Source organism: Oreochromis niloticus, linkage group LG1 (assembly GCF_001858045.2).
Source record: "Oreochromis niloticus isolate F11D_XX linkage group LG1, O_niloticus_UMD_NMBU, whole genome shotgun sequence".
Taxonomy (NCBI): domain Eukaryota; kingdom Metazoa; phylum Chordata; class Actinopteri; order Cichliformes; family Cichlidae; genus Oreochromis; species Oreochromis niloticus.
The window spans coordinates 38,916,799-38,936,435 of NC_031965.2; the positions used below are offsets into that span (position 1 = coordinate 38,916,799).

Here is a 19,637-nt window from a genome sequence, read left to right on the forward strand (position 1 = left end):
TATGAAGGGATAGTTTTGACTTTGACTGATGAGAAAATCGGAACGTTTCAGTCACAAAATGAGCTCAGCGTCCGGCACAGCTCCGCTCTGAGGAAACACTGTTTGAATACAGGAGGTAAACAAGCTGAAGGATGTTTTTATGATACATGACGCTGGCAGGTAAATTCAGCTAAAACTGGATCATTTCCTGGAACTGCTGAGAAAGACGCTTGACATTCTTGGTTGAATCCAGAAAACTTTTTTTTTTATTAGCATGAAGGTGTTTGTCAGAGTTTTAATCTTTTGGCACTCTTCCACTCTGAGGAGAAAACAGCTACAGCATGTGTTGTGTTGAAGCGATATCAACTGAAGTTAAATAGGCAGAGCTGTACTTTTATGTAATTCGTGTAATTCCATATTGCACCACAAGGTGCAAAATAAGTTACCTTTGTTTAACTAGATCAGGTGTGGGGAACTCCAGGCCTCGAGGGCCGGTGTCCTGCAGGTTTTAGATCTCACCCTGGGTCAACACACCTGAATCAGATGATGAGTTCATTCCCAGGCCTCTGGAGAACTTCAAGACATGCTGAGGAGGTCATTTAGCCATTTAAATCAGCTGTGTTGGATGAAGGACACATCTAAACCTGCAGGACACCGGCCCTCCAGGCCTGGAGTTCCCCACCCCTGAACTAGATGAAGTCCTCCCAGATGACTGAGCTCTTCACTTTATCTCTAAGGGAGACTCTGACTCCCTTCAGAGAATCATTCCTGAATCATCATCATTCCTGTGTTTGTATCTGTGATCTGATTGGTCAATCTCTACCCACAGCTGATGGTCATAGATGAGAGCAGGGACAGAGACCACAACAGACCAGTCCAGAAAGGACTTGCTGGAGTTCAAAACAAACTGGAAACAAGGTTTTGCCAATGGTGGAAGCCCCACACAACAGAAGCCTTCTTCAGGTCCACAAAACACATGAACTGGTGACTTCTTAAATGGTGCTTTTCAACAGGACTGGAGCGCTCAGAGTACTTCATACATGCCTCATTCGTCTGAGCACTCTTTCGTTAGGACGTCACTGAGAGAACGAGTGTTTGGGTGCAGAAATACTTTGAAGGTAGCAGACAAAATGATGAAGGTTTAAAATGGAGCCAAAATCTGATTTCACTGTTTATTGTTCTGAGGTGATGTCATCCAGAGGTAAAAGAAAAACAGCTTCCCCTCAGCAGTGCGCAATGGAGCTGTGGCGCCCCCTGCCGTCCACACAGCATCAGTGCAACAAGTTCAGAAAGTCTCTGATAAAAATAATAATCCTATTTATTATCATGACATCATGCACAGTCTCCCTGACTCTCACTTTGTGTGGGTCAGTTATGATAAGGGGGGGGGCATTCTTTCTCAGCGGTCACATGACTCAAACCAAAGGTGTGAACGTTCAGATTTTTATTTGAAGAGCAGAGAAACTCGACTGTTTCTTTAAAAGTGGTCTTGTGATGAGCGACAGCAGCTCTCAGCTTCAGGCAAGTCATCTCTGTCAGCTGATGTCCAGCAGGAACCTCACTTCCGTCAAACTGGACGCAGACACGCATGAAACACCGGAAGTTGTACATGTGCGCCTTCACAGTAAACTCCTGTATCACGTGTTTTAGCTTATTTTCAACCAACAAGCTTGAGATCTGTCACATTCATCATATGCACGACTAACAAAAATATTACGAGAAGTTACCTGGTCATCTGTGAAGCAATCAGCGTAATAATAACAACTATAGTAATAATAATGGTAAAAAAGTCCATATTCATCAGGGCTCGAACCACCAACCACCTCCTGAGCTGCAGCCAGCACGAAGCAAGCTGTTGATCAGAAGTTGAGACTCTGGAGCTGTGAAACGCTTTGTGGTGTTTCAGGAAATCTTTTTGAATCGGTCACGTGGTTACGTGGACAGTGACGTAAAAGAGATTTAAATGCACTGTGAAATCTTAAGAGTTTGCTATTCTTTGAAAACAGGTTTAATAATGGTATTCGTCTTGTAAGTCAACTATTCAATAACGCAGGCTTATTATACAATTACTCAGAGTTCCTGTCCAGATATAAACATCCCAGTATCCCCAAAGCAGTTCTGTCCATGATGTTTAGAAATACCTCTGTCTCCACACATCTGTCCATGTCCCGCCCTGAAAGAGTCTCCTTTAGGTCAGATTTGTTTCTCCTCTTGTTAAGGTGTGAATGACTCTTTTTCAAGAGTCTCTGTTTCTCCATCCATTTCTTTCTGGACTCACACTGACTGGAAAAAGGTTTTGGTCTTTGCCACAAAAATTCCTCCTTACTAAGAAAGTGAAGGAGATTTCATTTAAAAACATAAGAGCGGTATAGACACATTAAGCTCCCAGAGACCTGCTCGCATTTATTTTGGTCTTGTACCTTTACTCGGGTTTTATGGAAAGATATCGGTACTTTCATCTCTAACAGAAACGAACTAAATTTGTACTTTTTTTTTTTAACCTAAACGTCTTATTTGGTTATACTGACTTTAGTGAGAAAGACTCTAATGCTTTTGAGCTCATTAATCAAACAGCACATCCATAATCTATGTGACTACAATTTGTTCCTCTCACAACAAGATTTAAAAACCATTAATATTTGTAATATTTTAATGTATTTTTGTAATTATTCAGTCACTGTATTCCTCGCATTTTCCCATTTTAATCTATATTTCTGTCCTATTTGTTTAATTATACATGCTGTTCCTCCGCATTATAATTTTGCACTACGTGTATTACGCCTGTTGTTAAAGTTTCTGATGAAATAAAGTTGGAGAAAAAAAAATCTCAGGACTTTATTTTGAAAGGTTAGCCGGATGTACCCTGCGCGGTTCGGTCGCGCGCTGGTACCGTTGTCAGCTCGTCAGGAATGATTGCGTGCAGGTGAGGCCGGCTGTGCTACTAAAGCCGTCCCGAGGAGCGTCCCCGGCTGTGTGAAGCTGTCACCGTGAGCACCTCCGTCATGGCCTCGCCCATCTGTACCCCCGCGGCCACCTCCACCCCGGCGGCCGCCTCCTCCTCCGGCGGCCGCTCCAGCCGCTCCGCCGGCCGGCGAAGCGGCGCGGCGGCCGGCCTGTCCGCCTCCAGTACCAGCCCGTCCCGCCTGTCCCGCATGCAGGAGAAGGACGAGCTCCGGGGCCTCAACGACCGCCTCGCCAACTACATCCAGCGGGTGCAGGAGCTGGAGAGTGAGCGCTCCTACATGCTGCTGAAGCTGGAGGAGAAGGAGGAGGCCAGGAGCAGCGTGCGGAGGCTGTACGAGGAGGAGCTGGCCGACGTCAGGAAGTCCCTGGACGGCCTGGCCCAGGAGAGGGCCCAGCTGCAGATCGACTACGGGAATCTGTGCGAGGAGCACAGGACGCTCCAGGCGAGGTAGGAGCGCACACCGTTACACCAGACTTCAGTCAAAAAGTGTCTGATTTAGAGGATGGTCTCCGCCCCCGCCCCCCTTTATAAAATTTTATAGGAGTTGATGGATGCTGATTATTGATCCTTCATAAACGTGTTTGTCTCATCATGGAGATTAAATCTTTCCTCAGTCTGGTTGTAAAAACTTTGCCCACTGTTATAATAATACGTTTTATTTATATGTGCCTTTAAAGACCCTCAAGGTCACCTTACCTTATGTTTTTATTTTGTTGTACCAAGGTAAATATTAAAAAAAAAAAAGTATGAAAGCTAAACAAGGTAGAACTAGACTGAGACGGAGTCGTGATGAAGGGTACGCAGTTCTGATTAGATGGAAGTACAGAGAGAGTTTGTAGTCCGGAGATCTGGTGGAAGTGCATCCCAAAGTGTCGGGGCAGAACGACCAAAGAGTCCCACAGTAGACAGGCGAGCAGGTGGAACAGACGAGAGGAAAGCTGAAGAAGAACAGAGTGCACGTGTGGAGAAGATCAGATAAATATGGAGGAGCAAGGTTATGAAGCGCTTTGAGAGTAAGAGGTGAACTGGAAGCCGATGGAGACGCAGGTCAGTGTGTGCAGTAGTGTTCGCCCTGCAGACCTCCACAGGGCAGCAGATAAACAGCCCTGATGTGAACCGAGTGCTTTGAGTCCAGTTAAAGCCACTTTTATATGTTACAGCTGTAAAGGCTCTAAAGTAAGCAGACAGCAGACTGACGAGCAGGTGCGTGCTCAGTTTCATTAAAAATCATGGTGATCTAAAGTCGGGCTAATTTCAGCAAGAGGTAAACGTGGCCTGTGAGTGTCTGTGGATCTGAGTTTGTGCATTTGAAACTCCAAAGTGTGAGTGTGAGCCTGACTGAGTGAATCCTGTGATGGTTTCTGTTATTAAAACCAGTTTTAATGGGAGTGTTTAACAGAGTTTTGCTGTGGGAGGGCAGCAGCTGGTATCACATGACCGATAACGTTGTGCTCGCGTCTCTTTCAGGAACCAGAAGAAGGAGGGCGATCTGACGAACGCGCTGGCTCAGTTGCGGAGAGCTGAGGAGACTCTGAGCTTGAAGGACGCCGAGTTCACCAAACTGCAGTCGGAGAACCGCAGACTCAACGGCAACCTCGCCGACCTGCAGAGCCAGCTCGAACAAGTAAGAAGGGCAGCCGCCGTTAAACTGTGCAGCGTGCGTGGAACGCCCCAACCAGTTATCCTCGTCTGAGACGTCATGTCTCACCTGCGGCGAGGGACAGGAAAACGAGCCTGCGCCGTTCGGTCTGAGAGGATGTGAGGAAATCCTCGCTTAGCTTGAAAAGTAGAATCGGAAACATGAATGGTTGTACGTTAGCTTCAGCCCACCAATCAGGCTTCATCCGATTCAGCACTCTTATTATTTCACTTACTGTTGAATCTGTAACTGGGCTGATTGAGCGTCACCTGCCCCGCAGCAGGTTGGGTTCACAGCATAAGTTACCATGGCGATGTACGCAGGTAAGAAGTGAAATCCCGCAGGCTTCGGCTGTCTGTCTGCTCTCCTGCCACCGTTTGTGGTGGTCGCACGGCTCCTAGCTCCCGCTCAGGTCTGCGGTCATCCAGCTCATCGGGGTCTGAAGTGATGTGAAGACAGCTGAACTTTAGAATAAATCTAGTGACGTTAAAGTGCATTCCTGCAACCAGGTGTCGGAAAATTAGGAAAGTAGTCCCAAACTTCCTGGTTTATCACTAATCCGTTATTTGAAAATCCTAATAGTCCAACGTTAAGTGCAGTCAGTCCCTCAGCTCTGATGTTCTCGTGAGTCGCTGAGAGTTCTCTGTCAATGATAATCAGACGGACGTCTTATCTGTGTCACCAGCTGGAGGCTCTACTGGCAGAAACCAAGAACCAGCTGAGCTCTGAGATGCTGAGGCGAGTCGAAACGGAGAACCAGGCGCAAACGCTGAAAGAGGAGCTCGAACTGCACAAGAACATCAGTGAGCAGGTAACTCGGGCTGCTGCCAGTTTCTACATGTTCAGGTTGGCGCGTCTTTACGTCACCGTTTCACCTCTTTGGGGTTTTTGTTTTTTTAAATAGGAGATCCTGGAGATCCGAAGCAGACACGAAAGCCGCCTGGTGGAGGTGGATTCAGGGCAGAGGAGGGAGTTCGAAAGCAAACTGGCTGAGGCGATGCAGCAGCTGCGGCAGGACAGCGAGTCGCAGCTTCAGCAGTACAAAGAAGAGATCGACCGGGTTTTCAGCTCAAAGGTTGGAGCTGTTCATCGATGACTTTCTGATATGTAAATATTAAAAAATGTGTTTCACGCCGCTTTGTGCTCGACAGCTACACAACGCCCAGCAGGATGCGCTGGAGAAGAACGACGTGGCTTCGGCCACCAAAGACGAGCTGGACGCCACGAAGGTTCGAGTGGAGACCCTCAGCTCGCAGCTGCAGCAGTGCAGAAAAGAAGTGAGTTGGGAGGAGGTCTGTGCTCATCAGTGCAGCTCCCAAATCTCCTGCAGTATTTTCACCAAAATGAGAAAAAGCCTCTGACGTGGAGGGAAACGCTCTTCGTCTTCATGTTCCCTCCTCTCTCTGTCAGAAAATCTCTCTGGAGAACCGCTTCCAGGACCTGGAGAGGACTCTGGACAAGGAGCGGGAAGTCTGGCACCACAAACTGAGTCAGAAGGAGCAGGAGCTGCTCAACATGAGAACCCAGATGTTCAGTCAGCTGGAGGACTACGAGCACCTGATGGATGTGAAGGTAGCTCTGGACATGGAGATCAGTGCCTACAGGAAGATGCTGGAGGTGGAGGAGCAGAGGTATGGCTGACTGTGAGTGGAGGGGTCCTGGGTCTCAGGTACTTTTGCTCCCATGGTGGTTTTTGTTTCCTGTCAGGTTTAAGCTGTCGCCCAGCCCCTCGCAGCGGACGTCCATACCTCGAACGCACGAGCACAGCAGCCGAAAGCCCAGAGGGAAGAAACGGAAGTACGAAGGCGAGTCCGGGAGCTCGCCCGCCTACAAAATGTCCAGTCGTTCGATGGAGCGCGGCGCCGTGAGCGTGGCAGAGATCGACGTGGATGGAAAATATGTTCGACTGAAGAACAACTCAGAGAAAGTAAGTCTGTACGGGTTGTAAAGCCTCGGGGTCAAGGTGGAGGATGTTTGACAGCCTGGTATTGAAGATGGTATTGGATGCAGAACATGCGTTATTGGTCACATGATTTCATTAAAAAGCAGCAGAAACACGACCCAGAGGTCCAGTTCAGGGACTGCTGAGGTGAAGCCTAGCAGACAGCTAGCAGCTACAGCTGCCTGTGTCACAATAATACAAACTTTAGTATTGCTGTTTAAAAATAAAATATTCTTCCCCCATACAGATGTTACCACAGGGGAAATGTAAGAGCAGTTTGTGTATCAGGCTGTAAGCATGTTTGTTTCTGCTGGAAAGTTTTAACATCTATGGGGACTGACTCACTGCTGCCTCTGCTGGATGTTGGAGGAACTGCAGGTTTTGCTGCTTCTGCCTTGGCTGCATGTTTTCATGCCTGTGGGTTTAATTGTGTAGGGATGCACGACCAGCTCGGGTCAGAAACATGAATCCCTCTGATGTGGCGCTCTCAGTGGAGCGGTGTCTGTTTCAGATGACCTGCACACTGCTGTTAACGATTTTGTGTAACTTTCCATTACTGGGAGGAAAAACTGTTACATGAACAACAATAAAGTCAATATCACACAGAGCCAGCAACCCGCCTGTGTTCTCCATGCGCTATCGCTCGCTGACCCAGCTCTGACCCGGCTCCACATCCCACCCTGACCCATTCAGCACTGCAGTAATTCATCTTTAAGTAGATTTAATAGTGTGTGTGTGTGTGTGTGTACACATATGTGTGTATGTATATAATTAGATCTCAGGACATTAAGCTAGCTCATGTTAGAGCAGCCTTCATGTAAAATATGTGGAAACAATGTTGCTAGGCAACCCACCAGGCTGGTGTGTGTTTTGTTTGGGGTGTTTTTTTTTTTTTTGTTGTTTTTTGTTGTGTGTGTGTGTGTGTGTGTGGGGGGGGGGGGGGGGTGTTTTTTTTTTTTTTTTTTTTTTTTTTTTTTTTTTTTTAAATTCCTATAGGGTCAAAACGGCGTGCTCTGCAGTTTGAGAAAATCCATTTTAGGGTCGAGATGATGACTTTTTAATTTGTTTCTCATTTGTTTCCAGGAGCAGTCTCTGGGTGGGTGGGTGGTGCGGCGGGTGTACCCCGGTGCTGGAGACATCACCTTTCACATTCCCGCCTCCTGCGTCCTGGCTGGTGGGCAGACACTCACCGTGAGTCCTTTAACACTGTAGGAAGACTTATTGACCACCACTGGTAATCACTGTAAATGCAAATAAATCGTGTGTGTGTCCGTGTGTGTTCGGTTTGTGTGCGTTACCTGTCAGATCTGGGCAGCAGGCGCCGAGGTGGAGGCTGACCCCAGTGACCTGGTTCTGCAGGGCCACAGGAGCTGGGGGGTCATCACTGATGTCAGGGTGATCCTCCTGAACTCCAGCCACGAGGTAGAGGAAATAAACCACACCTCCCAGAATGCACCTCTACAATAAACCTGAAAGTAATGCTTTGTAACGTGAACACTTTATTTAACTCTGAAACTTTTAGGTGATTGGGTGTGGCACCTTCCACAACAGTATAGAATATGTTTGTATTACTGTGATTTTATTTAAACAGGAAGTGGCCGAGCGCAGGCTGTGCATGCTGGGTGGGGGTGAAGACGACACTGGGCTGGAGTTTGATGAGGAGTTTGTCACGGGCAGTGAAATGCAGCGCTTTCAGAGACAGGTAACCTCAGGGGGGAAATGTTCAAGCAGAAAAGAACAGCGTGCAGGACCTCAGACCTCATGTCTGCTTTTGTTTTCCTGCCTGCACTGCAGCCAAAGCGAAAAAAGAAGTGTTGTTCGGTGTCGTGAGTGCGGTCCACACTCGGCCTGGACGGTAGGTGAGGGGTAAAGTAGCTTCAGCTTTTCCGCTTGCCTCGCCTGCTGTCGCCTGCTCCCATAACCAGATGCATGGCTTGTTTCACTCATCCATCACGCGGCCCAGTTACTCTGCTGATGAAAGTGCAGCTCCAGCTCACTCATCAAGTAAACTCAAAGTGTAGTTTGAGCAAGCTGGAGGCCGTCACAGTTTGTGGCTCAGGAGAGAATTAACGCCTCCAAATCTGAGGCCATGGTTCTCTGCAGAGAAAGGGTGGAGCCCCCACTACAGGTTGGAATGACTTTTTCCTGAATGAGGGCAAAGCTGACACAGCTGTGTGCAGTGTCTGCAGAGATGTGGATGCTGTCCTGGTCTTTGTGGAAGAGAGTGGAGCATCGTCTGAAGGATGTCTGGGCTCATCCTTACAGATGGTGAGGACTCAGAGTAGAGCTACAGTCGACACGTCCACGAGGACCTGCAGTACCTCCAGAAAGTATTCCCTGCGCTTCACTGCACGCTAGTCCAGTTATTCCACATTCTGTCGTGTTACATCATTATTCCTAAATGGATTAAATTCATTTTTCACCTCAAAATTCTACACACAGTATGGCGAAGTGATAAAAGCAAAAATAAAGAAAAACACATGAGATTAAAAGTGAATGTATTCCAAAACGGCCGTGACGTGACGGTGACGTGCTGGGAGAACTTTCTGGGTGCTCTGTAAAAGCGAACAGAAAGAAGAGAAGCGACCTGCTTCAAGCGGAGCTCCTCGCACAAACGCATCGTAATCTGAAAACTTTGCATCTGAGAAGTCCGTCCACCACCCACCTGTCGCACTCGTATTAACTAATCACTGTTTTGCCTGTGGCACACCATAGGCGAGGGAAGTGGAGGATGACCTGTACTTAGAAACCACCGCAGATGAGCATCGTTCAGACAGTCCGAGGCAGATCCAGATACACTGACCCAATATTTCAGCCTATCGAGCAGAATGTGGCGGTCAACCGTATCAAATACCGACGTGCGGTCCAACATTAGCAGAATAAAACATTTTCCTGCATCGTTTTGCATGAAAATGTCACTGCAGACTCTACGACGAGCTGTTTCAGTAGAATGAGCTCTACGAAAGCCAGACTGAAACATGTCGAGAACGCCGTTTGTCTAAAACTGCTGTGAGCTGCTTGGCCACGAGCTTTTCTTAGCGATAAACGGTAACTTTGAGATCTGTAACTGCTAAGAAGAGAAGAGTCTAACTTGGGTTTTTTTAAGCAGGACTTTACCAGACACCAGTGCTGATTATGGCGAGCACACAGGGACCAATAGACATTTTTGAATAAAGATGCAGGTAAAATGTCGAGTCGGGAGGGTGTTAACTCACTTCACCAGATCGGGTGAAAAATAACAGACTGAGCTGGAGTAGGAACTGACAGTGAGGATCCGTGGTTTGGTTTTTTCTTTTTTGGGGGGGGAGGTTCCTCCTAGCATGAAAATTTTCTTCCATCTTCATTTGAAGAAATGGGGGCAGCAGGTGGAGCAGGAGTAATAATATGGTGTCAAACAACACTTTAGGATTACCTCTGCTCTTTGAACCAGGTGTGAATAATAAGCAGCCCTCGCATCTCTAATGACATTATTAAAAGAAACTAAAAGATCTTTTAAGTAAACGAGAGGAACATTTAAATGAGTTTTCCTCCACGAGCGCTCAGCTTTACGACAGTCACGTTTTAAACAGCAAATACTGTTATTTAACCGAGGTGAGGACTTGGAAACAGGAGCTAAAATGGAGCAAATCTCATTTTAACCTGGCAGGTTTCATCTAAAACGGAAAGACAGCGATGATTAAAAAGATCGGTAAGAGATCAACAGCGTTACAAAGGGATAAATATAAATGACAAGCATCAGTTTCTCAACTGTGGAGGAATTTAAGATGCGACAGCTAACCATGCGGCGAAAATGAAACTCCAAACACAAACGTGTCCAGTAGCGCAGGCGGCCTCCTGCTGTTGTGGTACGGTGAGCAGGATTAACCCTGCCCTGCACATCACGCCCTCACGTTTACTTCTCAGTTTGGCTTTGAAGGTTTGCGTCAGCCCGTAATCATCGTTAATCTGGACATCCAGAGGTTTCCACCCCGCCCTCTGCTTCCTGCGAGCTTTCTACTAACCAGACCTTTATTATGACGATAACGCTGCTGTTCTGTCCCCCTCAGGATTTCTCGAGGGAGACCACTTGTGCTGTGATGTGACGCCTGCTCTCTGCCACAGAACTCGACGTCGGTATGAAAAACCCTGGAGCAGCTCGGGCCTCAGACTGCTGCTTTCTGGCTCCAGTAGTTGTATTTACAGTAGGACAGTGACATTAGATGATCTCACCTGCCTTACAGCACCAGTGTCCCTCATGTTTCATCGCTCTAGCTTCACAACAGGAGCTCTGATTTTAATTTTTGTTGAAGTGTAATAAATAAAGCTAAAAGTTTCTAAACAAATACAACTTGTGCTTATTTCCAGCAGCCTGCAGAGATCCTGCAGGGGAACCACACCCTAAAGTGCTGGGGTATTTTCATAACTCAGCTTCTGGGTAAAAGCCGTAGGGCTGCAGGTTGGGTGGGTTCGACCAAACATTGGTTTAAAAGTCGTGACTCAGGAGTTGTTGGTGACGTGTGAGCTTGGGTAATTCTGTTGGGTAGTGTTATCTTTAAGGCTAATGTCTCATAATTAGTATCATGTATTTGTCTTATTCTTTATTGCACACAGTGTTAGAAATGGATTCCTGTACTCGGATACTAGTAAACATAATCATGGAGTAGACCCCCCCCCCCCTTTAAATCTACAGGCTAGACTGGAGTGGTTGTCATGGTAACGGGCTTGAGACTGAAGAAGTCACCTGGATGAGTGACGAAACATTTCTGCCACTAAAAACGTCCAGATGAACAGAATCCACCGTCTGGGATTTACCTGGATGATGGAGCACGCACGACCACACTAATCGTGTATTTTGTAATGGTCTTGAGTCGTGGTGCTTACTCACGCACTTTTTAAAAAAAAAAAAAAAAAAAAAAAAAAATTTTTTATTTCACTAACTCTGAAAGCTGCGCTGCTGTTCCAGCTGCTTCTCTGTGTAATCACCTGCATTTCAGTCGGGATGCATCCATTCAGCACGTCTCAAACTAAAGTAGGCCGCTTTCACAGAGACGAATAGTTATCGAGCACAGACGTAACAGGCTGAGGATGTTTTGAAGCCTCCAGCTGAGCATTTGTTGTCATCGTAATCACTGACCAATGAGCATAATCCTCTCCTAGAATGACAAATTTACAAAATGAACTTGTTTTATTATATGTGACCTGAAATGAGTACCTGAGTCCATAGACTGACCACTAACCACAGGTATCGCCCCCTGGTGGCCATTAAAAGATGTAAGTTGGGAATCTGTGGGACTGAATAACTGCTGGAGCCTCTGCTGACGTTAAAGGCAACTTTACATTGTTCAGCGTTTCCTGCCACCTGTTTAACAATGAAGATGTGGACATTATACCAAGGCTAACCGCTGTAGTTTTGTGGAGGGCGTTTAACTACAAAGCAGTTTTGATCTGCTCCAGTGCCCCCCCTATGCCATTACCACCAACACCAAAACACAGAGAGGATAATAAAAGTACAGAGGAAAATAAAAGGAGTCATTGACTCTTTTTTGGGGGGAAGAAACAATGAAATGTGTGGTTTAAAAGTCCATGGGGTCATGAGCTCAGTCCTTTGAGCTGTGCAGACTTCCACCTACACCATCGTTTCCTTGTTGATGGCTTTGCTGAGGAAGTTTATGGGCGCCACCTGCTGGTTAGGAGGCGTTTGTTCTGACACAGGAACCCACAGTCGAACTCTCTGGTCAGTCTTCTTCCAGGTTTTGAAGAGATGCATGTGGTAGTGCACAGAAACCTGGCAAACACCAAACCAGCAGAAGACAATTTAAACATGAAACAAAATCAGAAAGAAAGCGCAATATACTTTCCACGACTGCACCAAAGCGTAAAACTGACATTGAAACAAACATCTCCAGGTTGTTAATCAACCAAAGACCCAGACGTTAAAACTCAAACACCAGTTTTCTTTGTTGTTATCGATCGTCCGCCTCACTCCGAGTTTCTGTCTGATTTAGTCCTCAGCTCAAACAAAATAATCATTGTGGGTGATTTTAGCATCCATGTAGATACTAAACAGCTGACAGCCTGAACATAGCATTTAATATGTTATTAGGCTCAATTAGCCTCTTAAAGACATAAAGACCTGGATGGCCGCTAACTTTCTGCTTCTTAATTCAGATCAAACTGAGGTTATTGTACTCGGCCCTGAAAATCTTAGAAATATGGTATCTAAGCAGATTCTTACTCTGGATGGCATTACCTTGGCCTCCAGTAACACTGTGAGGAACCTTGGAGTCATTTTTGACCAGGACATGTCCTTCAATGCACATATTAAACAAATATGTAAGACTGCTTTCTTCCATTTGTGCAACATCTCTAAAATTAGAAATATCCTGTCTCAGAGTGACGCTGAAAAACTAGTTCATGCATTTATTACTTCCAGGCTGGACTACTGTAATTCTTTATTATCAGGATGTCCTAAAAACTCCCTGAAAAGCCTTCAGCTGATCCAAAATGCTGCAGCAAGAGTCCTGACAGGGACTAGAAAGAGAGAGCATATTTCTCCCGTGTTGGCTTCCCTTCATTGGTCTTCCTCTCCCCACCCATGCAGCCTGAGTGGTGTTCAGTACCACTTGAAATTGCCGTCTCCAAGATTTTTATTCAAATAGTGATTTCACAGACATTTATCAACAAATATATTTTAGAATTTATATATTTGCATTATTATGAACTGTAGTTCTGTGTGGATTCTTACATTTCTGAATCCATATCCTTACTCTTGAACCCTTTGAGACAGCTGTTCCTAATGTTTAGGGGCCCTGAGAAACAAAAGGCTTGAAAAGCAGCTGGGTGGGCCTTCTTTAACCTTTCCTCTATTTCTGCTGTAGGAGTCCACGGGGATGACTCACGTTTGGAGCCAAAGGGGACATGAGCAGAAGTTGAGTATTTGCGTCACTTTTTAGCTTTAGAAGCTGCTACTTAGTAACTACATGTGGAAGACTACAAGTCTTATACATTAATCTTCTACATTCGAGTTAGTAAAATAAGTTCATGTTCTGGATGAACAGCACAGACTGTAAACTCACCACAGTCCAGAACACATAGATGATGATGAGAGCCAGAGTGAGCACCAGGAGTCCCAGGGCCTCCGTCCCATTGGTGTAGTAGAGCTCCATGGCTCCTTGAACACACAGCCAGCCCGACAGCGACGCGAGCGGCGTGATGAACAGGAAACAGGCCGCATCGCTGCACAACGTCCTCCTCTGCTGCTGCATGGCTGGAGAGCACCACCACTGATGAAGGGGAAGAGGAGGCAGGAAGTGGATTAGCCTCATGTTTTCCATGAAATAGTAAAATGTCTGTGATATGTTTTCATGTTCTGACTGTTACTGCATTCCCTATATCAGCAGGACATGGAGTAAAGACCAACATAAGACAGGAAAAATCCTCTGGGAACCATTTAGGTGATCCTGCATTTACTAAGTGAAACTGGTCAAACAAATACATTAAACTAATGATCTTATTTCTTCACTGCGTGATAATACAGGAGACTTTGTAGCTGCAAAACCAGTTCAGCTTTTACTTGGAGCTGAATCGAAGCAGAATAAACGTGTGTGTGTTTGTGTATGCTGTGTGGATTCGATTCGTACATCGCCAACAGGAAGTGCTGCACCATCGCCTGACAGCAGGCCTGTGCTGTTCCGTGTGTAGCTTAGCCTGGCACAGCACACGGTGCTTAATCAGCAGATTACCAGCCAAGAATGCGCCTACAGAGAGCACCGAGGCCACTCTCCTGTTCTGTCCTCTGCAGCAAAGAAGCACCGTCTAATCTGCCTCTCAGGCTAAGTGGCTTTATGGACAGCGAGCTGACAGCAACAGGTTCTTCAATGTGAAGCCAACAAACTCCTCCCACTGAGTCTGACACGCCACCATTCAGGAAAAAGAGCCAGCCTTCACTCTTTGCTCTGTCTGCTCTGCAGCAGAAGCCGGTGAATCCTTCTTTTTTAACTTCAATCAGCCTCATTCATCTGTCTCATCTCACAAAGATGTTTCTCTCCAGGCTGAGCGTGACACGAGGAGAGGACACTACAAAAAAAGTGTGGCTGTCTCGGTCACAAGTCTGGACCGCTAAAACCCTCTGTGAGTCGAGTCCTGAGCATCAGTGTGGTGATGGGCCTACCTCAGTCAGAGGCTTTGGCACACGCTCCAGCACAAACTGGTGATGGCAGAGCTCGCAGTGGCCGCTGTCGGAGGCGGTGAGCCACTGTTCCAGGCAGCTCCGGTGCACCGAGGCCAGGCTGCCGGAGCACTCGCAGGGGGACAGCAGCTCTCCTGACGCCTGGCCTTCGTGGCAGATCCTGCAAAACTGCTCCTCACTGCACAGAGCGACACACGAACAGAGACGACAGGAAGTCTGCAAAGGCAGTTTTCTACTGTGACATTCAGAAGGTAAAAACTTTGCATAAAGGAAAGGATTCATCCTGCCTTGTAGATTTACTCACAGGAAAGAAAAAGAAAAATATTAAACAATATTTTTCATGTTTGTCTTCAGATGTATAATGAAAATATATCATGACCTCTTTCATGGTGTTTTTTACTATGTGTCATTGCAGACAGTCTATATGTCATCTCACTGTGATGTTATTGGATCTGAGTGGAAACTGCACCATGCAGGATTCAGGGGTGAAGCATTTGTTTGACTGAAGACTGGAGACTCTGAGGTAAGTCATCGAGGTCATAGCTTCTCAAAAGGTTTCGAGCACCTCGGCACTAACCGAGAATCCTTCAGAAACACAGCCTCTGTGAGTACTGCTGTTAACCATGTCCATTCTTTTATATCCACAGTGTACTCCTCTCCTATTGGCTGCGTGTAGCTGGATGATTCACAAACGCGTACCCTGAACCCTGACGTCCACCGTCATCAGATCTCAGTCCAGCGGAGCGCCTTTGGGAAGTGGTGAAATGCATCACCAGCATATCTGCAAGGTGCATCCAAGTGGCAACATAAAGGGCCTAAAATTATAGTTTAGAAACTGCAGTTCCTCTAACGTCCAGCAGAGGCAGCAGTGAGTCAGGCCCCATAGACTCCCATGTTAGAACTTTACAGCAGAAACAAACATGTTTACAGCCTGATACACAAACTGTTTGGTCTCTGTGGATCATTTCCTCCCTCATAACACCTGTACAGGTGAGGATGTTTCTATAACTCACCTGTTTAAATGGTTTTAAGCCTTAAAGTTTGCATTATTAGGGGCGTGGCCTCTTTGACTGACAGGTGGCTGTAGCTACTAGCTGTCTGCTAGCTTCACCTGGACCTTTGTGCTGTTCGAGCCTTTTGGAGCCTTTTAACGACGTCATGTGACCAATAATATGACTGCTGTGAGGTCACTGTGCTAACAGACCGTCTGGCTCCAGTTCTGGTAAAATTCGAGGATTGTGATTGGACTAAGCACTAATTGGCAGGTACCCATGTCTGTGCGATGCTCCCATAAAACCAATTTAAACTGGGTTGGTGGTTCGGGCTGTAATTTCGTGTCCAGGAAAGGCTTCGTCACTCTGGGTGATTTCAAACGTTGATAAATCTAAACCTGAACCTGAACCTGAACAGTAGGCGAGCGTACGTTACAGAGGTGATGAACTTTAAGCCTCTTTGCTTCCTGCTCCGTTTACCTGTCTGTGATGGCTGCACACTCCACAGTGGGCGTGTCTGCGTGATAGCACATCACTTCCTGGCTGCTGCTGTGGAGCTCTTCATCCAGCGCAGGCTCAGGGATTAACTTGACCTCCTCCACAGGACTGGACCCCCACCTGCCCATCGGATCCTCCACAGTCATACCTGCAGTAGGAGGGGCCATTCACTCCACGTCACATCTGTTAGGCACACACACACAAACAGATGGAATGAAAATACATCCTGACATAAATAAATAAAAATAAAAATAAAAATATGGACACACAAGTGGATCTGCTGTCTGTTACAAACTGACTGACAGGTTTTGTTTATACCGGGATTAAATTAATTATGAATGGAAGCTGCAAAATATGACATCATCCATCAGAATTAGGACTGGAGCTCCCGACTCCAGTAACAGAACCCTTCATATTTACAGACAGGTTTAAAAAAAGAAACTGTCAAAGATGGAGGAGCGCACTGTGCTCCTATTGGTCAGCATCACAGACGTTAAGGAAGTTCTGCTGACCTGCAGGTTTGTAATTTCTTTTCCAGCAGCTGTTTTCACCGTTTAGCCAGAACTCAGCACCAAACACAAAGTTACAGAGCAGAAAGGTGACGGTTATTTATGTTTGCTCTGCTGCCGCCACGTGGCCAAAAATCAGTGAATTAAAGCTTTAAAGGTTTAAGTTTTCGTCCAAGAAATTAAATAACCTGTCAGTGCTTAAACACATTTACACTGAGAATAAATTAGTAATAAAAAAATAGCAATATTTCGTCTTAAAGAACAACAAATATTTCTCTCAAGCTTTTTTAATTCTGTCCTTCTAGTTATTCTGTTCTGTTTCATTTTATTTTTATGAAAAATAGATCCATTTACTGTATTTTTTTTTTTAAAATTTAGCTTTTTACTTATTGAGGTATTTATTTAATTCTACTTTTGAGCTTCCACTCCAGAGTTAGTCCACTGTAAATATTGTTATTGTTCAGGTGAGGTTCAGCTCACGCTCTTCACAGTCCCGAGCGGAGACACATGAAACACGACGCTGACCTGGTGCAGAGCAAAGTCCGTCACACAGCGAGCAGCTTTAATGACAACAAGTCAAGCAGCAGCCTTACCTCCAGCCTGAGCCGACGTTAGGACCAGCTCCGTGTTTATCATCAGGCAGAGTCCGAGTGACGAGGCTTCTCCTCCTAAAGCCGTCCAGCAGATTAGAGAGGCTGACGGACGCCGCTGAGAACGCTGAGGGATTAGACGCAGAGGAAAGTAAGGGCCGGGCCAGACAAATGGAAATCACATCAGACTGAGTTACAGCTCCTCGCCGTACCTCCTTTAATCCTGTTAGGGGGCTTCTAGGCAGCCAGCGGAGCGAGACCAGACTCCCAGCTCCAGGCCGGTGGAGGCCGAGGCTGCAGACGGGATGCTGGGGGGTGGCGTTCAGGATGGTGTTTGTCTGTGGAGGTGATATAGCTCTCTTCTGATTCATGCAGTAATCACTAAACATCCACCAGATCCAGAAGGTTAAAGTCAGAGTTTAGGTTACACTTTAGAAAAACTCAAATGAAAAAACTGTAAAATGTAAAAATGTCTGAGAGTTCTTTTAAGAGTTCATTTTTCTCACGGTTCCAGTCGTTTCTCATCATTATCCACACACATCAGCTGTGACTTCATGTCCAAACCTTTGTGTTGTTGAAGAGATATCAGCTGAATGTGAAGTAGGGCTGGGCTGCACCTTCTTTCCAGTTAATACCAGTTTGTACCACAAGATGGCGCAGTGAGTCAGTGCAACCTTTATTTAACAAAGCAAACCATTAAGATAGGATACTGAGGATACTGTGCGTCATGTAGAAACGAGGCATTAGGTGCTGTCTAATGGCTAATGAAGAGCCAACAGCCACAGCTACAAGCTACAAGCTAACACTTAACATGTGGCCCAAAGTGAAGTGTGACTGAACTGATTTCAGCCTTCATGCTTTTAATCCTGTAAGTAACACTAACCTAATCCTACAGTATCAGGACAATGAACAGACACGCATTAAAACCCAACAAGTCCTTTTGTTTTTCCGAATAAAATGGTCAGCAGCGCCATCCTCCGTCGCCATCACTGTCAAAGGCCACGAGTTCTGCTCAGAGTTTATTCTCAGTCTCTGCTGGATGAATGGTTCACAGCTCCTCCCGCCTTAAGACAGCTTTCTTCTGATTGGCTGGCCCCTTAGAAACAGAAGCTTCAAGCAGCAGATGGGCGGGGCTTGATATCCTGTCTTGACATCATTCAGACCCATGAGTAGAAAAAGTTAAACTGAGAGTTTAGGGGTTACCGAGCTCATCATTAGAAACGTCGGTCATAATCAGAGCATGCGGCCCTGGAGACGGAGATATATGACAGGAAGTGAGGAAGAGCAGCCGCATTCATCCTGATGATGAGGGCGTGCAGGTAAATCGAGAACTCAGATCCAGACAGCCTCCTGTGGGGCTTTTGTCTGCTATCGATCCAGACAGAGGTACATGCTGGATTAATGCCTGAGGGCTGTTAAAGGACCCTGCGAAGAAAGCGATCGATGGACTGGAGAGCGGCCCCTCGCTGCCGACCTGAGCAGGATTAGAGAGGGGCCCCCGGCCCCATTTAACACAGTACACACCAAGGTTCACAAATAGACCCAGACAGACACAACACGAGCCGAGCCACACTGGGAGCCGGGACAGGATGTGGGTCTCCCCCTGTGCGTTTTAACATCTGCTGTCAGAGGAATTATCACGAAGGAATTCCCAGTGATGTGCTTTTCCTCCGGGCTTTGTTAGCAGCAGCCTGGGAATGAATAACAGGCGGGACTGAAGGGAAAGGAGGGAGAAAGAGAGGCCAGGCAAAGAAAGTCCTCCCACATCTCTCCCTCTGCTCCCAGCGGGACTTTTATCTGAGCTCACGTGTGGATGATGAATGTGAAAGACTCCATCTGCTGCACTGTGCTGGTCACCGTTTGTTACAAATGCTGCTTTAATCCAGAGATGGAAACCTTCACATCATGCTTTTACTAAAATACTATATTTGTATGAATCCAACACACCTGAGTCTCACGATGACGGTGACACAGCCTCATTGGTGTAAATCACAAAGATCTGTGGCCCTTTATGATTATTTGTACTTGACAATAACAGTTTGTTCTTGTATGAACTTTGAACTTTTTCACTTTGTTTTTATTGCCAATAAAATGGAACCATTTGGAAGTTTTGTGAAGAAAAACCTGTCAGCATGTTTATACCACCTTCAAAGCCCTGCGGTCGCCTTCAGTCCGACTGGTGTTTGCACAAATGAGTCAAATCAAAACTAATTTCATAATAAAAATCAACCCAGCGGCTGCTAGCTTTAAAAACAGGAAAGAAAAAATGAAGTAAATTCATCGAAAGACAGTTTTCCTCTTTTTCCACATCACACAAACCACATTTCCTGTTGTTCACCAAATTCAGATTAATCCA

The 19,637-nt window shown here is 46.2% G+C and overlaps 2 protein-coding genes and 1 long non-coding RNA gene across 6 annotated transcripts; 2 read left to right on the forward strand and 1 right to left on the reverse strand.

Moving 5' to 3' along the window:
* Positions 1 to 2,840: 2,840 nt before the first annotated feature.
* Positions 2,841 to 10,847, forward strand: lmnl3 (lamin L3). Of its 3 annotated transcripts, none has more exons than XM_025908511.1 (12): positions 2,841 to 3,391; positions 4,412 to 4,568; positions 5,269 to 5,394; positions 5,488 to 5,658; positions 5,735 to 5,860; positions 5,994 to 6,214; positions 6,291 to 6,510; positions 7,609 to 7,716; positions 7,831 to 7,947; positions 8,117 to 8,227; positions 8,320 to 8,384; positions 10,572 to 10,847. In XM_025908511.1, exons 1-11 carry the CDS (start codon positions 2,982 to 2,984, stop codon positions 8,353 to 8,355), a joined length of 1,803 nt encoding a protein of 600 aa, XP_025764296.1. In that variant the 5' UTR covers positions 2,841 to 2,981; the 3' UTR covers positions 8,356 to 8,384; positions 10,572 to 10,847. The 3 variants fall into 3 exon arrangements, with proteins under 3 accessions (XP_025764296.1, XP_003437552.1, XP_005447878.1); XM_003437504.4 differs by having other exon boundaries at positions 8,320 to 8,380; XM_005447821.3 differs by lacking the exon at positions 8,320 to 8,384 and having other exon boundaries at positions 2,842 to 3,391.
* zgc:158785 (E3 ubiquitin-protein ligase MARCH3) lies at positions 10,680 to 19,384 on the reverse strand. 2 transcript variants are annotated; one of them, XM_005447823.4, is made up of 6 exons: positions 17,494 to 19,384; positions 17,285 to 17,408; positions 16,165 to 16,365; positions 14,675 to 14,870; positions 13,581 to 13,787; positions 10,680 to 12,289 (listed from the first exon to the last, which is right to left on the reverse strand). In XM_005447823.4, exons 3-6 carry the CDS (start codon positions 16,347 to 16,349, stop codon positions 12,131 to 12,133), a joined length of 747 nt encoding a protein of 248 aa, XP_005447880.1. In that variant the 5' UTR covers positions 16,350 to 16,365; positions 17,285 to 17,408; positions 17,494 to 19,384; the 3' UTR covers positions 10,680 to 12,130. The 2 variants fall into 2 exon arrangements, with proteins under 2 accessions (XP_005447880.1, XP_025764302.1); XM_025908517.1 differs by lacking the exons at positions 17,285 to 17,408; positions 17,494 to 19,384 and having other exon boundaries at positions 16,165 to 16,994.
* LOC112847269 (uncharacterized) lies at positions 14,810 to 16,297 on the forward strand. Its single transcript, XR_003220706.1, has 3 exons — positions 14,810 to 14,943; positions 15,108 to 15,215; positions 15,340 to 16,297. It is a non-coding gene; the product is annotated as an uncharacterized LOC112847269 (long non-coding RNA).
* Positions 19,385 to 19,637: the final 253 nt, after the last annotated feature.

Coding starts and splice junctions, on each gene's coding strand:
- lmnl3 (XM_025908511.1), top strand. CDS start 2,982: ATGGCCTCGCCCATCTGTACCCCCGCGGCCACCTCCACCCCGGCGGCC. Junction 6,215..6,290: donor CTGGAGGTGGAGGAGCAGAG/GTATGGCTGACT, acceptor GTTTCCTGTCAG/GTTTAAGCTGTCGCCCAGCC. Junction 8,228..8,319: donor TGCAGCGCTTTCAGAGACAG/GTAACCTCAGGG, acceptor CCTGCACTGCAG/CCAAAGCGAAAAAAGAAGTG.
- zgc:158785 (XM_005447823.4), bottom strand. CDS start 16,349: ATGGCCCCTCCTACTGCAGGTATGACTGTGGAGGATCCGATGGGCAGG. Junction 13,788..14,674: donor TGCCAAAGCCTCTGACTGAG/GTAGGCCCATCA, acceptor CCCCTTCATCAG/TGGTGGTGCTCTCCAGCCAT. Junction 12,290..13,580: donor TCTATGTGTTCTGGACTGTG/GTGAGTTTACAG, acceptor GGTGTTTGCCAG/GTTTCTGTGCACTACCACAT.